This window comes from Xylaria bambusicola (genome assembly GCF_022495145.1).
Source record: "Xylaria bambusicola strain CBS 139988 unplaced genomic scaffold F5B22scaffold_33, whole genome shotgun sequence".
In the NCBI taxonomy this organism is placed as follows: Eukaryota; Fungi; Ascomycota; class Sordariomycetes; order Xylariales; family Xylariaceae; genus Xylaria; species Xylaria bambusicola.
In genome coordinates this window covers 25,260-41,653 of record NW_025953586.1, presented here as the reverse complement: position 1 = coordinate 41,653, position 16,394 = coordinate 25,260, and the positions used below count along the sequence as shown (strand labels likewise).

The window sequence follows — 16,394 nt, the reverse complement described above, 5'->3', positions numbered from 1 at the left end:
GCTTTCATAAATTCGGGGTTTAGTATAAGTTTTTTTTTTAATTTATTAAATTATAATTTTTTTACTTTTTTATCGTCCGGTGTTTTTTTATGGATTTTTTAAATTTAAACCACAACCCCCCCCCCCCCCCCCCCCCCCGGAAAGCCTCCCATTCACAGTTGGTACGGTAATCTCTAACCCCGAGTTCTACAGTCATTCAAGACGTGGGAGTCCCCTTTGATGCTGCCGAGACATTCTATGAATGGCTGCACGAGACACTACACATCTACCCGCTCTGGCTCTGCCCGATCCGAGTCCGTCGTTACACGCCCGACGCTGCGCATGGGCTACACGCCGACTTTGCTGACGCTACCAAAACGCCCGAAGTCGTTCTGAACTTCGGTGTCTGGGGTCCCGGACCAAACAACTACGATGAGCTCGTGCGCCTCAACCGACGGATCGAGCACAAAGTGCATGAGCTTGGGGGCGCCAAGACGTTGTACGCACAGGCTTATTACACCGAAGAGGAATTCTGGGAAACATACAACAAACCTGCGTATGATGCAGTACGGAGAAAATTCCATGCAGACCACCTGCCAAGTGTTTATGACAAAGTCAAGGTAGACGAGGATGCCAAAAGAAAAGCGAAAGAACAGAGTAGGATGCCCTCTGTTCTGCGCAATAAACGCCCATTCCAGGGTCTGTATGGTGTATACAAGGCTTGGCGTGGAGGGGACTACCTTCTACAAAAGAAGAGTTAGGGTTCTCACAGACATTACCTTACTCGTCGCTATGATCGTCACTTCATATTTAGATTTTGTTGGCTATAATTTTCACCAGAGACAGCCACGGCTTTCTTTTCGTTTCATTTCATCTGTATGTATTAGCTACTTGATATATATACCCAACTAGCGAAGATGTATCATATGCAGCGTTAATTCAATAACTCATCATAGTCGAGCCCATGGGCGGACAGACGTTAAGATCGCTTGACGACGTAAACACCACGCTCAATGGTGTTGATGACGATGTAGCCGCTCTTGAAGTAGGGGTAGTGGCTCCAAGTGCCAACGAACTCAATGATACCACCACCGCTCTCGTCATCATCTTCAGGGTAGATGTCGAAGTGAGCAACCTCCTTAACACTCTTACCGGTAGGGTCCGAAGGGATGGAGGAAATGTCAAGGATGTGAAGACCACCACCGTAGTTGCTCTGGTAGGCGAAGTCTCCGTTGATGAATTGGTTGTGGTCGATGCCCTTAACTTTGGCGCTGTAGTAGCCGGTCTGCTTGGGCTTTTCGAGGGAGGAAATGTCCCAGATGTAAGTGATTGGGTAGCCAGCTGATCCGGGCCCGACCTTGTCATACTCGTCGTATTCGTCATCGAGAACGAGGTACTGTTGCCACTCGGTGTCGAGGACCCAGCCCTGGTGAGTGTATGCGGCTCCTTCGTACGAGGTACGTGAGATAATGGTGGCCTTGGCCTTGTCAGTCACGTTGTAGATGGTCAGCGTATCCTCGTTATATCCTGCAGGAAGGGGAGTCAGTAATTTCGCAACAAAGAAAGAATTGAATTCAGGTAACCAACCGTAGCAAATGTCAGTACCGACGTACTTCTTGTCGGGACCGCGGTACACAACGCACTGAGCGTCGTGAACGTAGCCGTCAGCGGCGGCACAGCCAGGAGATTTCAGGTTCTTCATGTCGGTCAGATCAATGAAGATGAGACCGGACTTGCACTTGTCAGTTCGCGGCTGGGAGCCAGAAGCGACGGCGTAGTTCTTCTCCTCGTTCACCTGCACGGTGTGGGAGCGACCGCTGGGAAGACCAGCAAAGTGGAAGGCGTCAGCATCTTTGAAGGTCACAGGCTTAGCAGGGTCGATGTCCAATAGCTTCGACATGTCGAAGATCTGGACGCCGTGGTTCGTAGCCTCGCTGCCGATGACCATGTAGTTCTTGTACCCCTTCATCTCACGCCACAGTGAAGGCTGGGCCTTGCTGTATTGCGGTAGGCGACCGAGGTAAGAGATCTTACCCGCTGGCGTGATTTCGAGGAAGGCAGCACCGTCAGATTGTCCAATGGCCATGAACTCACGTCCGTCTCCACTGGTCCAACCCCATGAACCAGCACCCTCGCCAGTTGGGCTACCGAGGTCGGCGTGAGACTGGAAATCGTAGAGGTCGAGGCCGCTGCAGTTGAATGTGTACAGAGGGTTACCGGCCTCAAGCTCGGCGAGACCGTTGACACAAGGAGCCACGGGTACGTCGGCTGCCATGCTCTTATATTGGCTTGAGTCAAAGAGGCCTTTCGCCCTTCGGTCAGCCCAGAAAGACTAGGCAAAACGTTAGCACTGAGATGTTTCTCTGGTCAGTTTGGGTAAGTGATTTACCTCCTTGTGGTTCATGATCTCCATGTGTCGGATACCACTCTGGTAGAGAGACTTGCTCAATTCTTCGTCCACAGGCTTCTCCTTGGCCAGTACAAGGCTGGCCAAGGCCGCAATGGCGGCAGCATTTATGACACTCTTCATCTTGCTGGGAGATCAACCTATGCTTGACTTGTTGACTTCTGCGGCTCGCAAGAAACCGTTTTTTGTGGCGTCGAAGGGGAAGAGCCGCTACTTTTATATGCGCGACCCCCAGTGCCTACCGCGGTAAGATCTTCGAATTATCAGGGCGGGTTAGGTAGCAGTATTATCATTTGTTATCGCATCATATTGACCCCGTATTGACCTTACTTCTCCAGGGGGCTACAGATGGAGCAAGCTATGCTCCAAACCGTCAACCATTGTGTAGTCCGTAGGTGTTCGCGTCTTGGCTTGGAGTCCGATACTGTCCCATGAATCAGGATACACTGCACATTCATTTACATTCCTTAGCTCTTTGTGGATGGAACATCACATATCAGTATCGCAATGGCATCTCACTTGTACTAAAATGGCAGGTAAGACACCATCGCGACAAGCTTGGGCAACTTTATTATAACGTACCCAGCAATAGATCTGCACCGTGACCTTGGCCCGATCTTGGCGACTACTCCGCCTTTCTTTTCGCCGCATTCTGATTTGCAGATTTGCGTTGTCAAGGTGCTTATAAGCCAACCATCCTTGAGTAAAATGTCGAGCTGCCGAATCTGTCGTACTTTCCGGGGCGATAGAGAAGTTACACTCGCATCCATGAGCCCCATCGGGGCTTAAAAATTGCCGGCGGGAAGGACGCAAGGCCCAATGCTAGAATACCTAGCTTCTAAGCACGCGACCGCCGAGGGCCTCTGCGTTAACGTACGTCCAGAGAGGGGGGCTGCCGAGCCATGGCTAAATGCTTAGCCAATGAACGCGGCCTGCTTTCCGCAGGTTGGTGCATAACAATTCGTGAAATCAACACAGTCGTGTGGAATACAAGACGAAGCGATAGGGCTGAAAGCATTGGAGATTGCAGGCTGTGGAGAGAGGATGATAGAGAGATTGTTGGAGCCCAAAAAGTGCCGAAAACAAACATACCTACTGACAGCGTACATCCCACTGATCTGACCATCTACTATAAGGAAATGCAACCATAAACGCACAGTGTAAGACAGCAAAGATACCGGCAGATACAGTACTCGTGTTCTACCTACACAAGCGGCAAGCCAGAACACGGGCGTTTCAATGCATAATCGAAAAGACGGTTCGGGCAGCTCACCCATTACGGAAACTCGGCTGTGCGGCTTGGCACTGAGTTGTCCGCAGATCGCCAGGTCCTCACCTGGCAGAGGATGGATATGTCCGCCTTCCTCACAGAGCTGGCGGGCATGTTGAGGATGACAAGTCAAATGTAATGCCCACCTACCTACCTACCTGCCTACCTACCTACCTACCTACCTAGATTGACTGACTCTGCGAGTAGAGCTAACCTTAGGCTCTTGGCGGAACGTGGGGCTCGGAGTGACAAATGACAGACATTGTAATGGTAAAAGGAAGTACGTAGGTTTGGCTCGCAAATATATCTCAGGCTTGGCACGATGGGCCAACCCCAAGGGTGATGGACATACTTATACGACCTCGACCTCCATGCTGTGTTAGAATAGTGATTGTGTGGCAGCTCCGTGTCTTATACCCATCTTTCAGTCCCCTCCGTAGCCAGCTTCTCCCAATCGCCAACCACCGCCAACTTCCAGCAGCGTTCTACTATCGACGGGAGTATGAAATGCTTTGTCGAGACACCAGAGCGGCACCCAAGATCTAGACGTTTATTCTTAAATCCCCAGCAAATCATTCATCTCAATGTATGCGAGTGCTTACATGATACGATGCGTAGAATCGCATGGCAATCACCACACGGATCATGAGCTTTTACCAATACGTTCATCACCAGATCGTGAGGGAAATGAAGAGGTGAGAATATTGACATGATTCACGCGATCTGCCATAGTGAAGTGAAAATTATCTACTTTATTTTATATATCATTCACTTGGATGTTTCTATTGGTCCAAGAACATTTGTGACATCAAACGTCTCATATGGGTGACGGATCTAGTAGTAGCCCCTGAAAGTCAGTACTTTTAAGCACCTCACGACACACATGAATAATTCATCTTGAACGAAGTAAATACCAATTTAATGCCCAAGCCTCTCAATAGTAACATACGTTGACAGCCAAAATGGCAAAAGGCGCCAGGAACACTATCACCTACCACAGCCTTGATGCTGGAGACGATGAAGAGTTCCGCACCGAGATACTCGATTTATTAAACGAGAGAGATTATCTACCAGCATCGTCGCAATCCAAGAAGGCCCGGCTTCTCACATTCCTTTGTAGATACAGATGGGTCGTAGATGCACTCCTGGTTCTGGTCATTATAACCCTCCTTCTGGATAAGTTTTGGCCGAGGAGCCGTGACATCGAGGGTAACGGCGACATAGTGGGGTTCGCCCCTCAATGTGAGAAACACCTACCTCTTGACATCTCACCGAGCATACTGACACTTGCGGCGTTCGCAAGTCTCGCAGCAAATTCGCAAATTCTCCCCCGATCCGGGATTCGTCCCGGAAAATACATCACAGTTTTTCTCTGAAGCAACGAAGAAGAAGTGGCTTGACATTTTACCGAGTATGTCGCGAGATCGCGTCTCATCTCGACTGTCCTTACTTGTCGCTAATGCAAAGCGTTAGAGGGTCTTGGATACCTGGAGGTGAAGGACCCTGGAAAATACAAGAATATACCAACAAATGTAGCGACATTCAAGGATCGTTTTGTGGTCGCGACTTCGATGACTCACCAATTGCATTGTCTGGTACAGTACTGTCGTAATCATTGCTACCCATCACGAATGGCTGACCCTCTTCCAAGCACGCCATCGCTGAGGCCTACTCGGCATTGACCTCCGACTCGACAAGGGTGCCAACAGATGCTGAGTGGCATGTAGCGCATTGCTTTGACTACTTACGACAAGGAATCATGTGTTGCGGCGACGTCGCGCTGGAAGGCGATCAGACGACCTTTCCAGAGGGTGTTGAAGGCAGTGATGGCTGGGATGCCAAGCACGTGTGCAAAGACTATAGCCAGATATTGGAGTATCTAAATGAGAACAGGGCCAGTGATGAACTTTGGTTATGAGCATGGAACAATTGAAGGTGGGTGGTTCAACTGAAAACAGGAACACGGATTTTTGGCGAATATGGTATCTTCATCCCACAATTCCACCATAGTAGATAGACATACATGATTCTCATAACTCGAAGGAACAGTGCCGTAGAGGATGAAAACAGTTGACTTAGTAAAAGACAATTCGCACTTTGGCATACCTATTCACGACACATATATCTTAAACGAATACCTAGCCGGCTCGGGTACATGTCGAATCTGAGTGCTGTGGCTTGGCATGGGAAGTGGCTTGGGCACAAAGAGGCGGGAGAATGAGCTTTACTTAGAAGAGTACATAGGTACATAAGATAACCTTATCTTATCAAAAGCGAGACGGGACCCTATCATCCTCCACAGCTAAGGAGACCCCACCTTTTCTTGGCCACGCACGAAACCACCAACCAAATCGGAAAAACTCAGGATAACTTCTCGCACAACGACCGACGAAGACGCCCGACAACCTCCCTCGCCCTTGTCCAGTCCGACCGCGAACTCCCAACCACTTCAGGCCGTGAGAAAAAAAGACAAAACAACCGCAAAAATGGGTGGTGGAATCTCTGTCCGCGATGTCGATGCGGTAAGTGGGCGAAATAATCACTGTTTCTGTCCATTGACAACTCTCTCGCCCTCGACCCTACGAGAACGATCGACGTTGCCCATTGGCATACAACTTCGAGTTCCGTCACAACACACTGTGGTCTCTGGGAGCAGGCGCGAGAGAGCTGAAATATCTATTGACGACAAATCGCTGACGATCCTGGTATAATAGCAAAAGTTCATCGAGACTTACTCCCAATTGTGAGACTACACGATATAGACGAACGTCGACTACAGCGAGAGAAGAATACTGACCTCCGCGACAGCTTAAAGCGCCAGGGAAAGCTCCCCGTTCCCGGCTGGGTCGACACCGTCAAGACTGGTGTCAGCCGCGAATTGCCTCCTCAGGTTAGTCAAGACCGGTCCTGAAATACCGAGCCGACACCTTGCCATGAGAAAATCCTCCGTGGTTGCGACCTGTGGTTTTTGTTTTTCATACGATTCTGTGCTATCTAAGTTGTTCTCTGCTTACAGTATATTAGTCTGAGGACTGGTTCTACGTCCGCGCCGCTGCCGTGGCTCGTCAGTAAGTTTGCTCCTTAATACTAGACACTTGACATTAGCTAACAACACACAAGTGTCTACAGTATGTTGTCCACATCAATTCTCTTCTTCTCTTAGCCGCTCTCAAATTCAATAAATGCGGGCTTCTCGAATAAGCATACCGAGCTCCTTATTTTGCCTCTTCGAATAGAGCAATCATTGACTCTGGCAACCTACAGTGAGAAAGACCGTCGGTGTTGGCCGTCTGCGAAAGACACACGGTACCGCCAAGAACCGAGGCACCCGCCCCTCCAAGCACGTAGACGCTTCAGGGTCCGTCGACCGCAAGATCCTCCAGGCTCTTGAGAAGATTGGTGTATTGGAGCAAGACGAGGAGAAGGGAGGAAGAAGAATCACGCAATCGTATGTCCATATCCCCCTATACCATGCCGCCACGCTAACAGCTTGCCAGCGGCCAACGTGATCTTGACCGAATCGCTCAGACCTGCGCTGAGGCCGAGGAGGAGGATGAAGATGACGAGTAAATCTAGGAAACGGAAAATGCGGTACCAGGGAACGAACTACTACGGTCTAGGTAGCATAGGGCATGGCGTCTGAAAAGGGTTGATCAATTCATAGCGAATTCGCATTCGCACTTGTGCACATTAGTATCACCTCGAGGTCTGAATGCACCGTGGCTTTTTACACAAAAACACCAAATAAATACCCCAAACAACAAGCCTCAATCTTCAAGTGCAACACCTATCTGCGATCGAGCTGCGGTTGGAAAGCGTGGTAGCTCTCTAGCAACATACTCAACTGTAGCCAAGAAGTAATGAGTTGACATTGCCAATTGCCTCGTTTCCCTACTTCTGTCAGTGACAGCAATAGTTGGCTAATGCGAACAGCCAATAATATACGTCACCAATAAGACTGTCGATATCTCCGCCACATATAACATCTATGGTTTTACCCTAACCTGTGTACAGTGTATTTCTTTGTAGCTCGTTTATGACATTACTCCCGGGGTTGTTACAATAAGGTACGAGGAACAAATGAACAACGATAAATCCCAATATACGATGAAATCACGGATCATCTCAAAGTTAAGTTAGAGATGCGACGAGGGTTGGTTAGGATGACCCAGGAAGGGCGTAAGAACAGGGAAAGGACTTGGATCGCTATGTAGCACTCCATTAAGATATGAAGGTGGATGATATCTTGGTTGTAGGACGCGGCTGCACCAATTCGCTTCACAGCCCCCTCGTTCGTGGCCATGGCGGTTGTTTGGTTTGCTACTGTCAATGATACAATATCCTTACTCACAGCCGCCAAGGAATGCAGGCTCGCAGGCTCAGCTTCAGTCGTGGCATTCTTGTAGTAATTCTCGTACCAATCGTATGCCATGATGAAGATGAGCCCTCTGCGAGCGGTCACTCTTAGGATGTATCTCAACATAGTCAATAGGGACATGGTCGATAGGTTTGTTAGATGTCGATTTGTATAAATCATGTCTTGCTATAACAAGACTTCAGGATCTGGCGAGTACGGGATACGCCTTGAAGATATTTACGAATAACTAATCTGCTCTTCTTACTTTAAGTCAAAGATATGACGGCTGTAGTGAGACTTGGCTAAATACTCTATGGGTATTCCCCCGACTAGACTGCGCGTGGTATTGAGGACAAGGTCCTCTGAAATGGATGCTTTTTAAATAAGTCTTTTCGCAATAAAGATACTGAGGAGATAGACGGGTTTAAGTTGTAGTCGGCGTCCTATTGGCTACGGCAAAGAAAGACTTGCCTTATTTGCGATGTTTGTGTATGACAGCTCACAAAGAAGCCCTGCTTCAACGAAACCATATCCAGACATTGTGATACAAATGAAGTCACAACACTACGAAGACCTCACTAGAGAATAGATATAGAATGTATTTATAGTGTATTGTAGGTGATCAAATTGAGAGTCTAGTTGGTTGATATAGTACAATTATGCCAACAGAGGGCTTTGATATAATGTGGATAGCGATAGGCATTTAGATCTTCAGACTTGAGTTTGACGTGTCACTTTCAAACACTACTCCAGACGTCTTTGAGATTTTCTGCTACATCTGCGTACGCGGCAGACTTCTTCTCAAAGCTAGCACCTGTATCCTTGCCAAGCGGAAGGCGAAGGCCAACTTCCTTACTAGCCATAATGCCTGTTCCATCGATAGTCTCGACTATTCGCTCTGCAACAGCTATGGAGGACGCACCCATTGAAGCACTTGTTCACACATTGGGGTTAGCAACACCGTACAAAATGAATACAGGGGAATATTGAGACGCGAGAGGAGCAACTATGTCTGCTTTTCAAAATGGGAAAAGGGGGTTAGATAGCACGGGTATACTAACTATTCCGGGCTGGAAAGAAAATCTGCCATCTGCTTGACGATGCCGCCGCTCGCGTAGGGCTCGCTTAAATCTATTCTAACGCCGCTACCTGTTGTGGAAGCGAATTCCGTAACCGTGGCGCCAGGCTCTACGAGAAGAATCCGGATACCGAACCCAGCAACCTCCGCTTGTAGAGTCTCTGTATAACCTACTACAGTATTAGTCGAATTTCGGGAAACAAGTTATATCTGTCGGGCACGCGGTAGCCGCAAATAGAAAGATTGAAAGAAACATACCTTCCATGGCGCACTTCGTAGCAGTGTAGATGCCAAGACCTGGCACATGATCAATGGCAATGGAGGAGCTAATGTTCACAATCGTGCCGGTCTTGCGCTCACGCATGGACGGCAATACGCCCTTGATGGTTCGTAGCGTGCCAATGAAATTGGTGTTAAAGATGGCGTGTACTTGATCAAGGCTATGAACAGATACACAAGCGTGATGTCAGCGACAATGACAGAGTCTTGAAACCATGGATGGTCGGCAACAAGAGACAGGGAACTCCTTACGGGACATCTTCAATGCTTCCTAAAACAGCGTAGCCTGCGTTGTTGACCAGTACATCGATTCTCCCGTACTGGGACACGAGTGCCTTGACTTTGGCCTCGGCGTCATCGCTCGACACGTCTAACTGCGTCCAGATACCGCCAAGTGCCTCGAGTTCATCCCAATTCGACGTGCTTTGTTGCCCCTTGGTGCGGTAGCACCCGATGACTTTGTGGCCAGCTTTGAGGGCGGTTTTGGCCATGTCGAACCCTAGGCCGCGCAAAGCGCCGGTGATGAGCCAAACTTGGGACTGCGACATATTGGACAAAGCACGAATTTAAGATATTTCGATAAGAGATCGATGATACTTGTAGGGTAGCAATGTCTTGGCTACTAGAGCTTCACGTAGGAGACGAGAGAAGAATGGTTGAGATGCTTGAGACTGGCTTTATTGATATATCTTGCTACCATGATCATTTATATATACTCGTCCCATGCTGGACAAAGTCTTGTTGTCCAAAGCGTATCTGGATAGGGGCTGCCGCTGAGGGCGAATCTGATATCCCGACGACGGGCTAATAGTTCAGCCATCCATCCTTGGTTTAACTGGGGGTAACGAAAAGTCACAAGTAGATCATATATGAGTAATCGATCGACAGCTACTGTGTCGCATTCGTTCGCATGGGAAGAGGAGCAACCAATTGCAGAATTGATGATGAATCATATTTCAAAATAGTTCCCTCGAACCGTAGGCTATGTGTAAGATTCCATTGATTCGTTGTTGTTTAGAGAGCCAACGAGTAGGTATGGAAAACTGGATGCCTTCTCGCATTCGCTCTTCTTATCTCCGAAGAAGACCGGAGCTTTGAGCACCTAGTGTAGGGCTAACTGTTCTCCGTAAGTACCTGGAGGAAATATCTCTCCGCAGACGGATTGCCGGACTCTTTACCAACAAGTCCCAACGGGCTGCTGTTATCGATACCTTTAGCGCAAAGCGGACAAGCACGGGTACAGTTGAAGCTGAACGACTTCTAAGATCAATGGTCCTTGTTATTCCCAGTGTTTGACAGAAAACCATAGCTTTAGTCAATACGAAGATGACCACAAGGCTTGGAGTAGAGACCTGATCTGATGACGTTGCATGTAAGACATTGCTTGCGGCTGACAGGCGGCTAATCTTCGGTTGCCGGTTGACCTGAAACCCTTGTCTCGATACCTACTTAAGTACCTACCTAGGTAGGTAGGTAGGTAGATCACTTCAATGCGAGTTGAAGCTCTACTCCGTAACAACTTTATCCTATATTTTTCGATATTGTTCTCACCGCCGTCATGATACATGCATTGACCGCACCTACGTAAATCTCGAACCCTCGGGTGCTTTAGGTTGATATCAGTTGCCACCAACAAGTCTCGATGCTTCCACGGTAGTCCTTGTTGTTCACCCTTCACCCTTCATCCTCTCTCCTCTCTCTCTACCTACTCTGCTCTCCTCCCGGAGCCGAGAGGCACCCGCCGACGATGCGCCAGTTCATGGATTACATCCAGAGCGCATTCTACGGTGCTACGGGCTGGAATCGCGACAACTCATATTCCACCCTCAATGCGACGTCTGACGCCTTACTTCATTTTGCCACTCCCCGCGGCTTGCGCTTGACTCTTTCCTCGCTCGCAACACCCCATTTCGCAACCGCCTACCAGCTAGGTACTGTCGGCGTCGTCGATGGCTCCCTCTCCTACTTGTACTCGACCGTACCCCTCGATTACCATGCTGTTGCCCAGAGCGAGAAAATACCTCTGCCCGAGCTCCTGCAGAGCTACTCCCCGTTGGCCGAGCTCGAGCGCCGGAGTAGAATGAAGGGTGCGCGTGAGGATCTGCTGGCTTACGGGAGGTTATATCTCCCCAAGTCCATGCTTGAGGCCCTTATGGTCAGGCGGATATCCTCAACACTTCAGATGCAGGTCAGTGCCGTCTCGGATCAAACCTTGCGGAACGGAGGCACCATTCTGGGCATGGTTCAGTACGACGAGGGGCGATATGGCGTCGAAGGGCTAGCATCTTCGGACGGCGGTCTCTTGGGCATTCGAGGCCTCTACAACTTTGGAGGCGACGTCACCGGCCCTGTCTCGCCCGACAGCACGCAAGATGGCGGGAATGGGACAAATGGCTCGGAAAAAGAACGCATCTATGGTCGCTTTAGTGCTGGTGGTGAGCTCTACTATGGAACTCTGAACAAGTCAGGAGGCATGAGCCTCGGCACACGGTTCGCTACCCTGCCTTCTCATAAGGGGACCCCCCTCACGGCTACCATGACTATCAACCCTCTGATGGGAACATTGAGCTGGACGTATGCCGTCATGGCTGGGCGCAACTGTTCTCTAGGAACAAAGATGGATTTTAATGTATACAGCTACGAGAGTGCTTGGTCTGTCGGAATGGAACTGTGGAGGAAGAGAGGGGATTGGACCGTGGATGTTGATGGCGATCGCATCACAGACGCAACACCAGACACACCAATCAGCCCCTTGCCTCAGAGGAGCTTCCAGGCCAAGATGGAGTGGAGATTAGACGAACCTTTGCCATTACTTGACCCTCCTGATGTCCCACCAGCGCCAGTGCCCCATGTCTTACCGGAAACGCCGACGACAAAAGCGCGCACATTTCGGGCCAAGCTACAATGGCGAAATAATCATGAAGACGAGGGTGAGGATCTATACTCGGGAGTTTTGAAAGCCCGACTTGATCATAATTGGCGTATAGGGCTACTGTGGGAGGGGAGGGTTAAATCTCTGCTCTTTAGCCTGGGTAGTGGCATCGACCTGCGTCGACCCGATTCGCCATTTCGTACACTCGGTCTAGAAGTGCAATTTTCTTCATGAGAAAACCAGCTCACCATATCATAGAGCATGAGCATGAGCTACGCACCGAATACCAATAGTACCGTTAGGAATCGAACCCAACTCACTATATGCTCCACTCTGCGACAATATGACCTACAAGGTTGGAAGCGACAGAGCGGGCCGATCGCTGAGGCCCCTGCCGAACTGCAGGGCGTACGGTTCCAGTACCAGAAGCGAGATCCCACCAGGCACGTGGAAGTGCGCTTCCAGATGCGAGGCGTCGGGACGGAGCAGATGTCACCTGCTCGTACGTCGCAGTCGGGTACCTTGCTGGCCATGCGGAGACGACTAGTGGATACCATATTCAGCTTGTCACACGGTCGTCACGCAATATTCCACACGCCTCTCACATTAGTCCCGACCTGGGGTCTAGGAAAGCTTGAAATAAAAGCTTAGCTGAATGAACTTGATGAGATGGGATGGGGCGGTGGGCGACCCACGGCGCGAGCAGCATCTCGAGTGATGCTAGTTCACATAGTAGGTATAATAGGTGCTGAAGTGTCAAAGTGACATGAGAAAGAAAGCAACAGTTTTCGGTTTTCGGCACCGAGCACGTCGATCAGACACATCCCATCCCAAGCTAGTCGATGATTTCAAACATAGAATCAATAGTCCGTGTCCAGAGCGGCCTGCCCCGAACCAACAGGTGGCTGAGGCTGAGGAAAACTCGCGGGTGGCTTCATAACAAGCATCTCGGAAACAGTGGGACTACACATGTGTCGCACTACTAGTTCTTACCGAAGCAGATCAGGTCTTAGGACGGGGAAAGAGAAGAAACCGTTTGGCTGAGACAGGTTCGAGAGGTTACGTGCGTTGTTCCCGAATTCCCGGTGACACAATGGAAGCGCCAAACGCAGCTAGAAATAAATATACATAGCAGGCATAACAAAACATGTTTTTATATCACCTGCAATATATGTATATACAGGGCGTGTATATCTATAACCACCCGGTTGTAGCCTTTTAAGTAGATAGAGCATGTAAAAAACATGGAAAATCAATATCTACACGTTGAAGCGGTTAGACATCTGTTGTATCGAGAGAATCGTGTAAATACATGCCCATTTCAACACAGAACCCTACCTACTTCGACATTTGACGGCCAGCCCTCTCATGAACTGTTTGTATGTGCCTCAATAGCATGGCATAGCATGGCATGGGGGGTAGTGGCAGCGGGTTGGGTGGGGGGGATTGCATCAGCAGAATTGCTCTACCTACGTGAGGACCCTGATGGCCATACATGTACACAAATCGACCTAGGTACGTATAGTACAGTAGGTAAAAGGATTCGATGATGTACCTACCTCGTGCGGACTCTTGTGTCTCCACCTGTCCGCCTTTTTCTTTCGGGAACCTTGATGGCCAGGCGTTTTGCCCAATTAGTAGTAGCTTGTTCTCTGTCGACGTATCAGAGGTTGTGAATTCAAAACTTGTTCTGCCCGCCTGGGTGGTTCATGATCCGCTTATAGGTACTCTGTACCTACAGTACATAAAGATTCCCGAGTAAATCTTCCCAAGATCTATATGCATATGTAGGTAATATGTATCACGCAAGTCGGGTAGGTGCGCACCCTAATTTTCAACCATGCTTAATAATAGACCGATTACAGCATAAAAGAAACCATGGGAGAATAATTTAGAGTGTCAGTTGCGCCAGACAGAGTCAATATCACATAAAAAAAAAAAAAGGCAAAAGATGCACATAGCAAAAGGTCGGAAAGAAAAGGAAAAGGAAAAGAAGGGACAGCAAAGACTCACTCAGCTACCTACATAGGTAAACCATACTATGTACTGATGGTGGGTAATCAATCAAGTAGTCACAGGTATAGGTGGCCTGAGATGATGTATCCAGGTTTTATGCGCGTGAGACCTGGCACCTGGGTATTCGCGTGCGGCGGATGGTGTGCATCCATCCCCATTGTAACACCACTTATTTGCAGCTAAGTAAGTTTATGCCGATGAGCTTACAGTACGAGCGAAAAGGTACACACAACTGCACGGACTTGATCCCATCATAGCTATGAAGGTTCGCCTATGAAGATCAATCAGTTCATGTAAAATAGGAACTTTGCAAAGATATGGGTTAGGGAAGCTCTGCATGTAAAAGAAGTATTATTATACTCCCACTTACATATGTACATAGTACCTACTACTTATGTGTGTACTATGTACCTGGATGGTGTGTGTAGGCAGAAAAGTACCTGGGTACATGGCGCCTTCTTTTGGACCCATGTGCCTGCCCATCAAGGTCCTCAACCTCATCCACTCTGCAAGCCCACCAACGCACACATGCGCAGTTTATAGTTAGGTTGGTAGGTTTGGCAAGTAGCTTTATAATGGCTGCGCATCGCGCCTCTTCAAACCATGTCTCGACTGCTCCAACTCAGCCTACAACTTTCTCAGGTAAGATAGGAATTATAATTACCCTTGTCTCTCTTTCGTCTCTCTGGCTTTCTTTCTTTCTTTCTTCTGCATCGTTGGAGAAAGCCATTGTTAGCACTTGTTTCCCCAAGCCTTTGTCAAAGACCCTCTATGCTAATAGAGCGGGTATATATAACATATCAACGCCCAGGCTTCAGACCTCTGTGTGAACCGCAACACTCGAAATTCACATTGAATTAACCTAGAATATACAGAGAGCAGAGAGTCAATATGTCTTTCAGTTCGGCAGCAATGGATGCTGTCCTCCAGCTACGACAAGCTGAGGCCGAGGCCGACAGTGAGGGTCGGACTGTGATTGTCCAGTGTGGCACGGGCAACGAGTACGACGGCCGAAATGGCCTGCGCATATCTTCCATCTTCGTCATCTTCATCGGCTCCCTTCTAGGCGCCTACCTGCCCATATTGTTCGCCAAGTACACCAAGTTGAAGGCCATTGATAAGATGTTCTTCATCGCCAAGTACTTCGGCTCCGGTGTCATCATTGGAACCGCCTTCTTGCACCTCCTTTCACCAGCTTTCGAGGCCTTGCGGAACCCCTGTCTCCCGGATGGCCCCATCAAAGATTACGATTTCGCTGCCGCTATTACTCTCATCGCCGTCTTCGTCATGTTTACTGTTGAGCTGTTGATCAGTCGAGTCGACATCTTCGGTCACAGTCACGACACCCATGAAAAAGTTACCTTTACACAGAAACATACACCCAACGATCTGGAGGCCAACTTGCCTGGAAACAGTAGCCAAAGCTCAGGCATCCCTAATGATGTGAACTATCCACCAGGCAACCAGGACCACCTTGGTCACTTTCGCGAACATGAACACGATGAGATATCGCTTGGCAGGCAGATGACGGCTATTTTCATCCTCGAATTCGGCGTCGTCTTTCACAGCATCTTCATCGGACTCACGCTAGCTGTTGCTGGTGAGGAATTCGCCGTGCTCTACGTCGTCCTCGTCTTCCATCAGACCTTCGAAGGTCTCGGTCTCGGCACGCGGCTTGCCAGCGTCCCATGGCCCAGATCCAAGTGGTGGCTGAAGTACCTCCTAGGCTTAGGATACGCTATCAGCACTCCTGTGTCCATCGCTATTGGCCTCGGTGTCCGAAATACACTGCAACCCGAAAGTCCTAATGCGCTGATCATCAACGGTGTATTCGACTCCATCAGTGCCGGCATCCTTATCTACACTGGTCTCGTCGAACTGCTGGCTCATGAATTCATGTTCAACGAGCAGATGCGCAGCGCCGGCCTAAAAGTACAATTGTTCGCCCTCTTTTGTGTCGCTATTGGTACTGGGCTCATGGCCGTCCTAGCCATCTGGGCCTAGACGAAAATTATTATAAAAAAGGAAAAAAAAAAGAAGAAACCCCCCCCCCCCCCCCCCCCCGCGGCCACAGGGGAAGTTGGTTGTAGTATGGGTTATGTTGAAAAAAAAAGTGAATTATATTAATTTTGAGAG

General features: G+C 49.0%; 7 protein-coding genes across 7 annotated transcripts in view; 5 read left to right on the top strand and 2 right to left on the bottom strand.

Moving 5' to 3' along the window:
• The window catches only part of F5B22DRAFT_290811 (uncharacterized protein), a 2,323-nt gene extending 1,474 nt beyond the window's left edge, over positions 1–849 (top strand). Inside the window, exon 3 of the mRNA XM_047970408.1 lies at positions 193–849. Within this exon, the coding sequence (XP_047829009.1) occupies positions 193–740 (548 nt within the window). The 3' untranslated portion in view covers positions 741–849. The remainder of the gene's footprint in view (positions 1–192) is intronic.
• On the bottom strand, positions 850–2,811 carry F5B22DRAFT_290844 (uncharacterized protein). Its single transcript, XM_047970409.1, has 3 exons — positions 2,369–2,811; positions 1,567–2,311; positions 850–1,506 (listed from the first exon to the last, which is right to left on the bottom strand). Exons 1-3 carry the CDS (start codon positions 2,507–2,509, stop codon positions 959–961), a joined length of 1,434 nt encoding a protein of 477 aa, XP_047829008.1. The 5' UTR covers positions 2,510–2,811; the 3' UTR covers positions 850–958.
• Positions 2,812–4,404: 1,593 nt separating this feature from the next.
• F5B22DRAFT_290807 (uncharacterized protein) lies at positions 4,405–5,668 on the top strand. Its single transcript, XM_047970407.1, has 4 exons — positions 4,405–4,898; positions 4,960–5,067; positions 5,130–5,251; positions 5,308–5,668. Exons 1-4 carry the CDS (start codon positions 4,619–4,621, stop codon positions 5,572–5,574), a joined length of 777 nt encoding a protein of 258 aa, XP_047829007.1. The 5' UTR covers positions 4,405–4,618; the 3' UTR covers positions 5,575–5,668.
• A 328-nt stretch (positions 5,669–5,996) lies between these two features.
• On the top strand, positions 5,997–7,626 carry F5B22DRAFT_613864 (40S ribosomal protein S19). The gene is made up of 7 exons (XM_047975439.1): positions 5,997–6,178; positions 6,371–6,399; positions 6,465–6,546; positions 6,681–6,724; positions 6,777–6,784; positions 6,921–7,104; positions 7,154–7,626. The coding sequence occupies exons 1-7, from the start codon at positions 6,143–6,145 to the stop codon at positions 7,224–7,226; spliced, it is 456 nt and encodes a 151-aa protein (XP_047829006.1). The 5' UTR covers positions 5,997–6,142; the 3' UTR covers positions 7,227–7,626.
• A 1,001-nt stretch (positions 7,627–8,627) lies between these two features.
• F5B22DRAFT_290631 (uncharacterized protein) lies at positions 8,628–10,301 on the bottom strand. Its single transcript, XM_047970405.1, has 4 exons — positions 9,623–10,301; positions 9,350–9,531; positions 9,075–9,261; positions 8,628–8,946 (listed from the first exon to the last, which is right to left on the bottom strand). Exons 1-4 carry the CDS (start codon positions 9,916–9,918, stop codon positions 8,751–8,753), a joined length of 861 nt encoding a protein of 286 aa, XP_047829005.1. The 5' UTR covers positions 9,919–10,301; the 3' UTR covers positions 8,628–8,750.
• A 726-nt stretch (positions 10,302–11,027) lies between these two features.
• Positions 11,028–12,495, top strand: F5B22DRAFT_290635 (uncharacterized protein). The gene has a single exon (XM_047970406.1). The coding sequence runs from the start codon at positions 11,118–11,120 to the stop codon at positions 12,474–12,476; it is 1,359 nt and encodes a 452-aa protein (XP_047829004.1). The 5' UTR covers positions 11,028–11,117; the 3' UTR covers positions 12,477–12,495.
• Positions 12,496–14,781: 2,286 nt separating this feature from the next.
• F5B22DRAFT_613856 (ZIP zinc/iron transport family) overlaps positions 14,782–16,394 on the top strand; it is a 1,744-nt gene continuing 131 nt past the window's right edge. The window contains exons 1-2 of the mRNA XM_047975438.1: positions 14,782–14,900; positions 15,134–16,322. Coding sequence (XP_047829003.1) covers positions 15,150–16,262 — 1,113 coding nt within the window. The 5' untranslated portion in view covers positions 14,782–14,900; positions 15,134–15,149 and the 3' untranslated portion in view covers positions 16,263–16,322. The remainder of the gene's footprint in view (positions 14,901–15,133; positions 16,323–16,394) is intronic.

Bases quoted from the DNA above. Each gene is read 5' to 3' on its own strand.
- F5B22DRAFT_613864 (XM_047975439.1), top strand. From the start codon at position 6,143: ATGGGTGGTGGAATCTCTGTCCGCGATGTCGATGCG. The intron at 6,179-6,370 runs GTAAGTGGGCGA...CTGGTATAATAG, and splicing joins CTGTCCGCGATGTCGATGCG to CAAAAGTTCATCGAGACTTA. The intron at 6,547-6,680 runs GTTAGTCAAGAC...ACAGTATATTAG, and splicing joins GCCGCGAATTGCCTCCTCAG to TCTGAGGACTGGTTCTACGT.
- F5B22DRAFT_290631 (XM_047970405.1), bottom strand. From the start codon at position 9,918: ATGTCGCAGTCCCAAGTTTGGCTCATCACCGGCGCTTTGCGCGGCCTA. The intron at 9,532-9,622 runs GTAAGGAGTTCC...ATCTGTTCATAG, and splicing joins GGAAGCATTGAAGATGTCCC to CCTTGATCAAGTACACGCCA. The intron at 8,947-9,074 runs GTTAGTATACCC...TGTGTGAACAAG, and splicing joins TTTCTTTCCAGCCCGGAATA to TGCTTCAATGGGTGCGTCCT.
- F5B22DRAFT_290807 (XM_047970407.1), top strand. From the start codon at position 4,619: ATGGCAAAAGGCGCCAGGAACACTATCACCTACCACAGCCTTGATGCT. The intron at 4,899-4,959 runs GTGAGAAACACC...GGCGTTCGCAAG, and splicing joins AGTGGGGTTCGCCCCTCAAT to TCTCGCAGCAAATTCGCAAA. The intron at 5,252-5,307 runs GTACAGTACTGT...CCCTCTTCCAAG, and splicing joins CTCACCAATTGCATTGTCTG to CACGCCATCGCTGAGGCCTA.
- F5B22DRAFT_290844 (XM_047970409.1), bottom strand. From the start codon at position 2,509: ATGAAGAGTGTCATAAATGCTGCCGCCATTGCGGCCTTGGCCAGCCTT. The intron at 2,312-2,368 runs GTAAATCACTTA...CGTTTTGCCTAG, and splicing joins AGATCATGAACCACAAGGAG to TCTTTCTGGGCTGACCGAAG. The intron at 1,507-1,566 runs GTTGGTTACCTG...CCCTTCCTGCAG, and splicing joins CGGTACTGACATTTGCTACG to GATATAACGAGGATACGCTG.
- F5B22DRAFT_290635 (XM_047970406.1), top strand. From the start codon at position 11,118: ATGCGCCAGTTCATGGATTACATCCAGAGCGCATTCTACGGTGCTACG.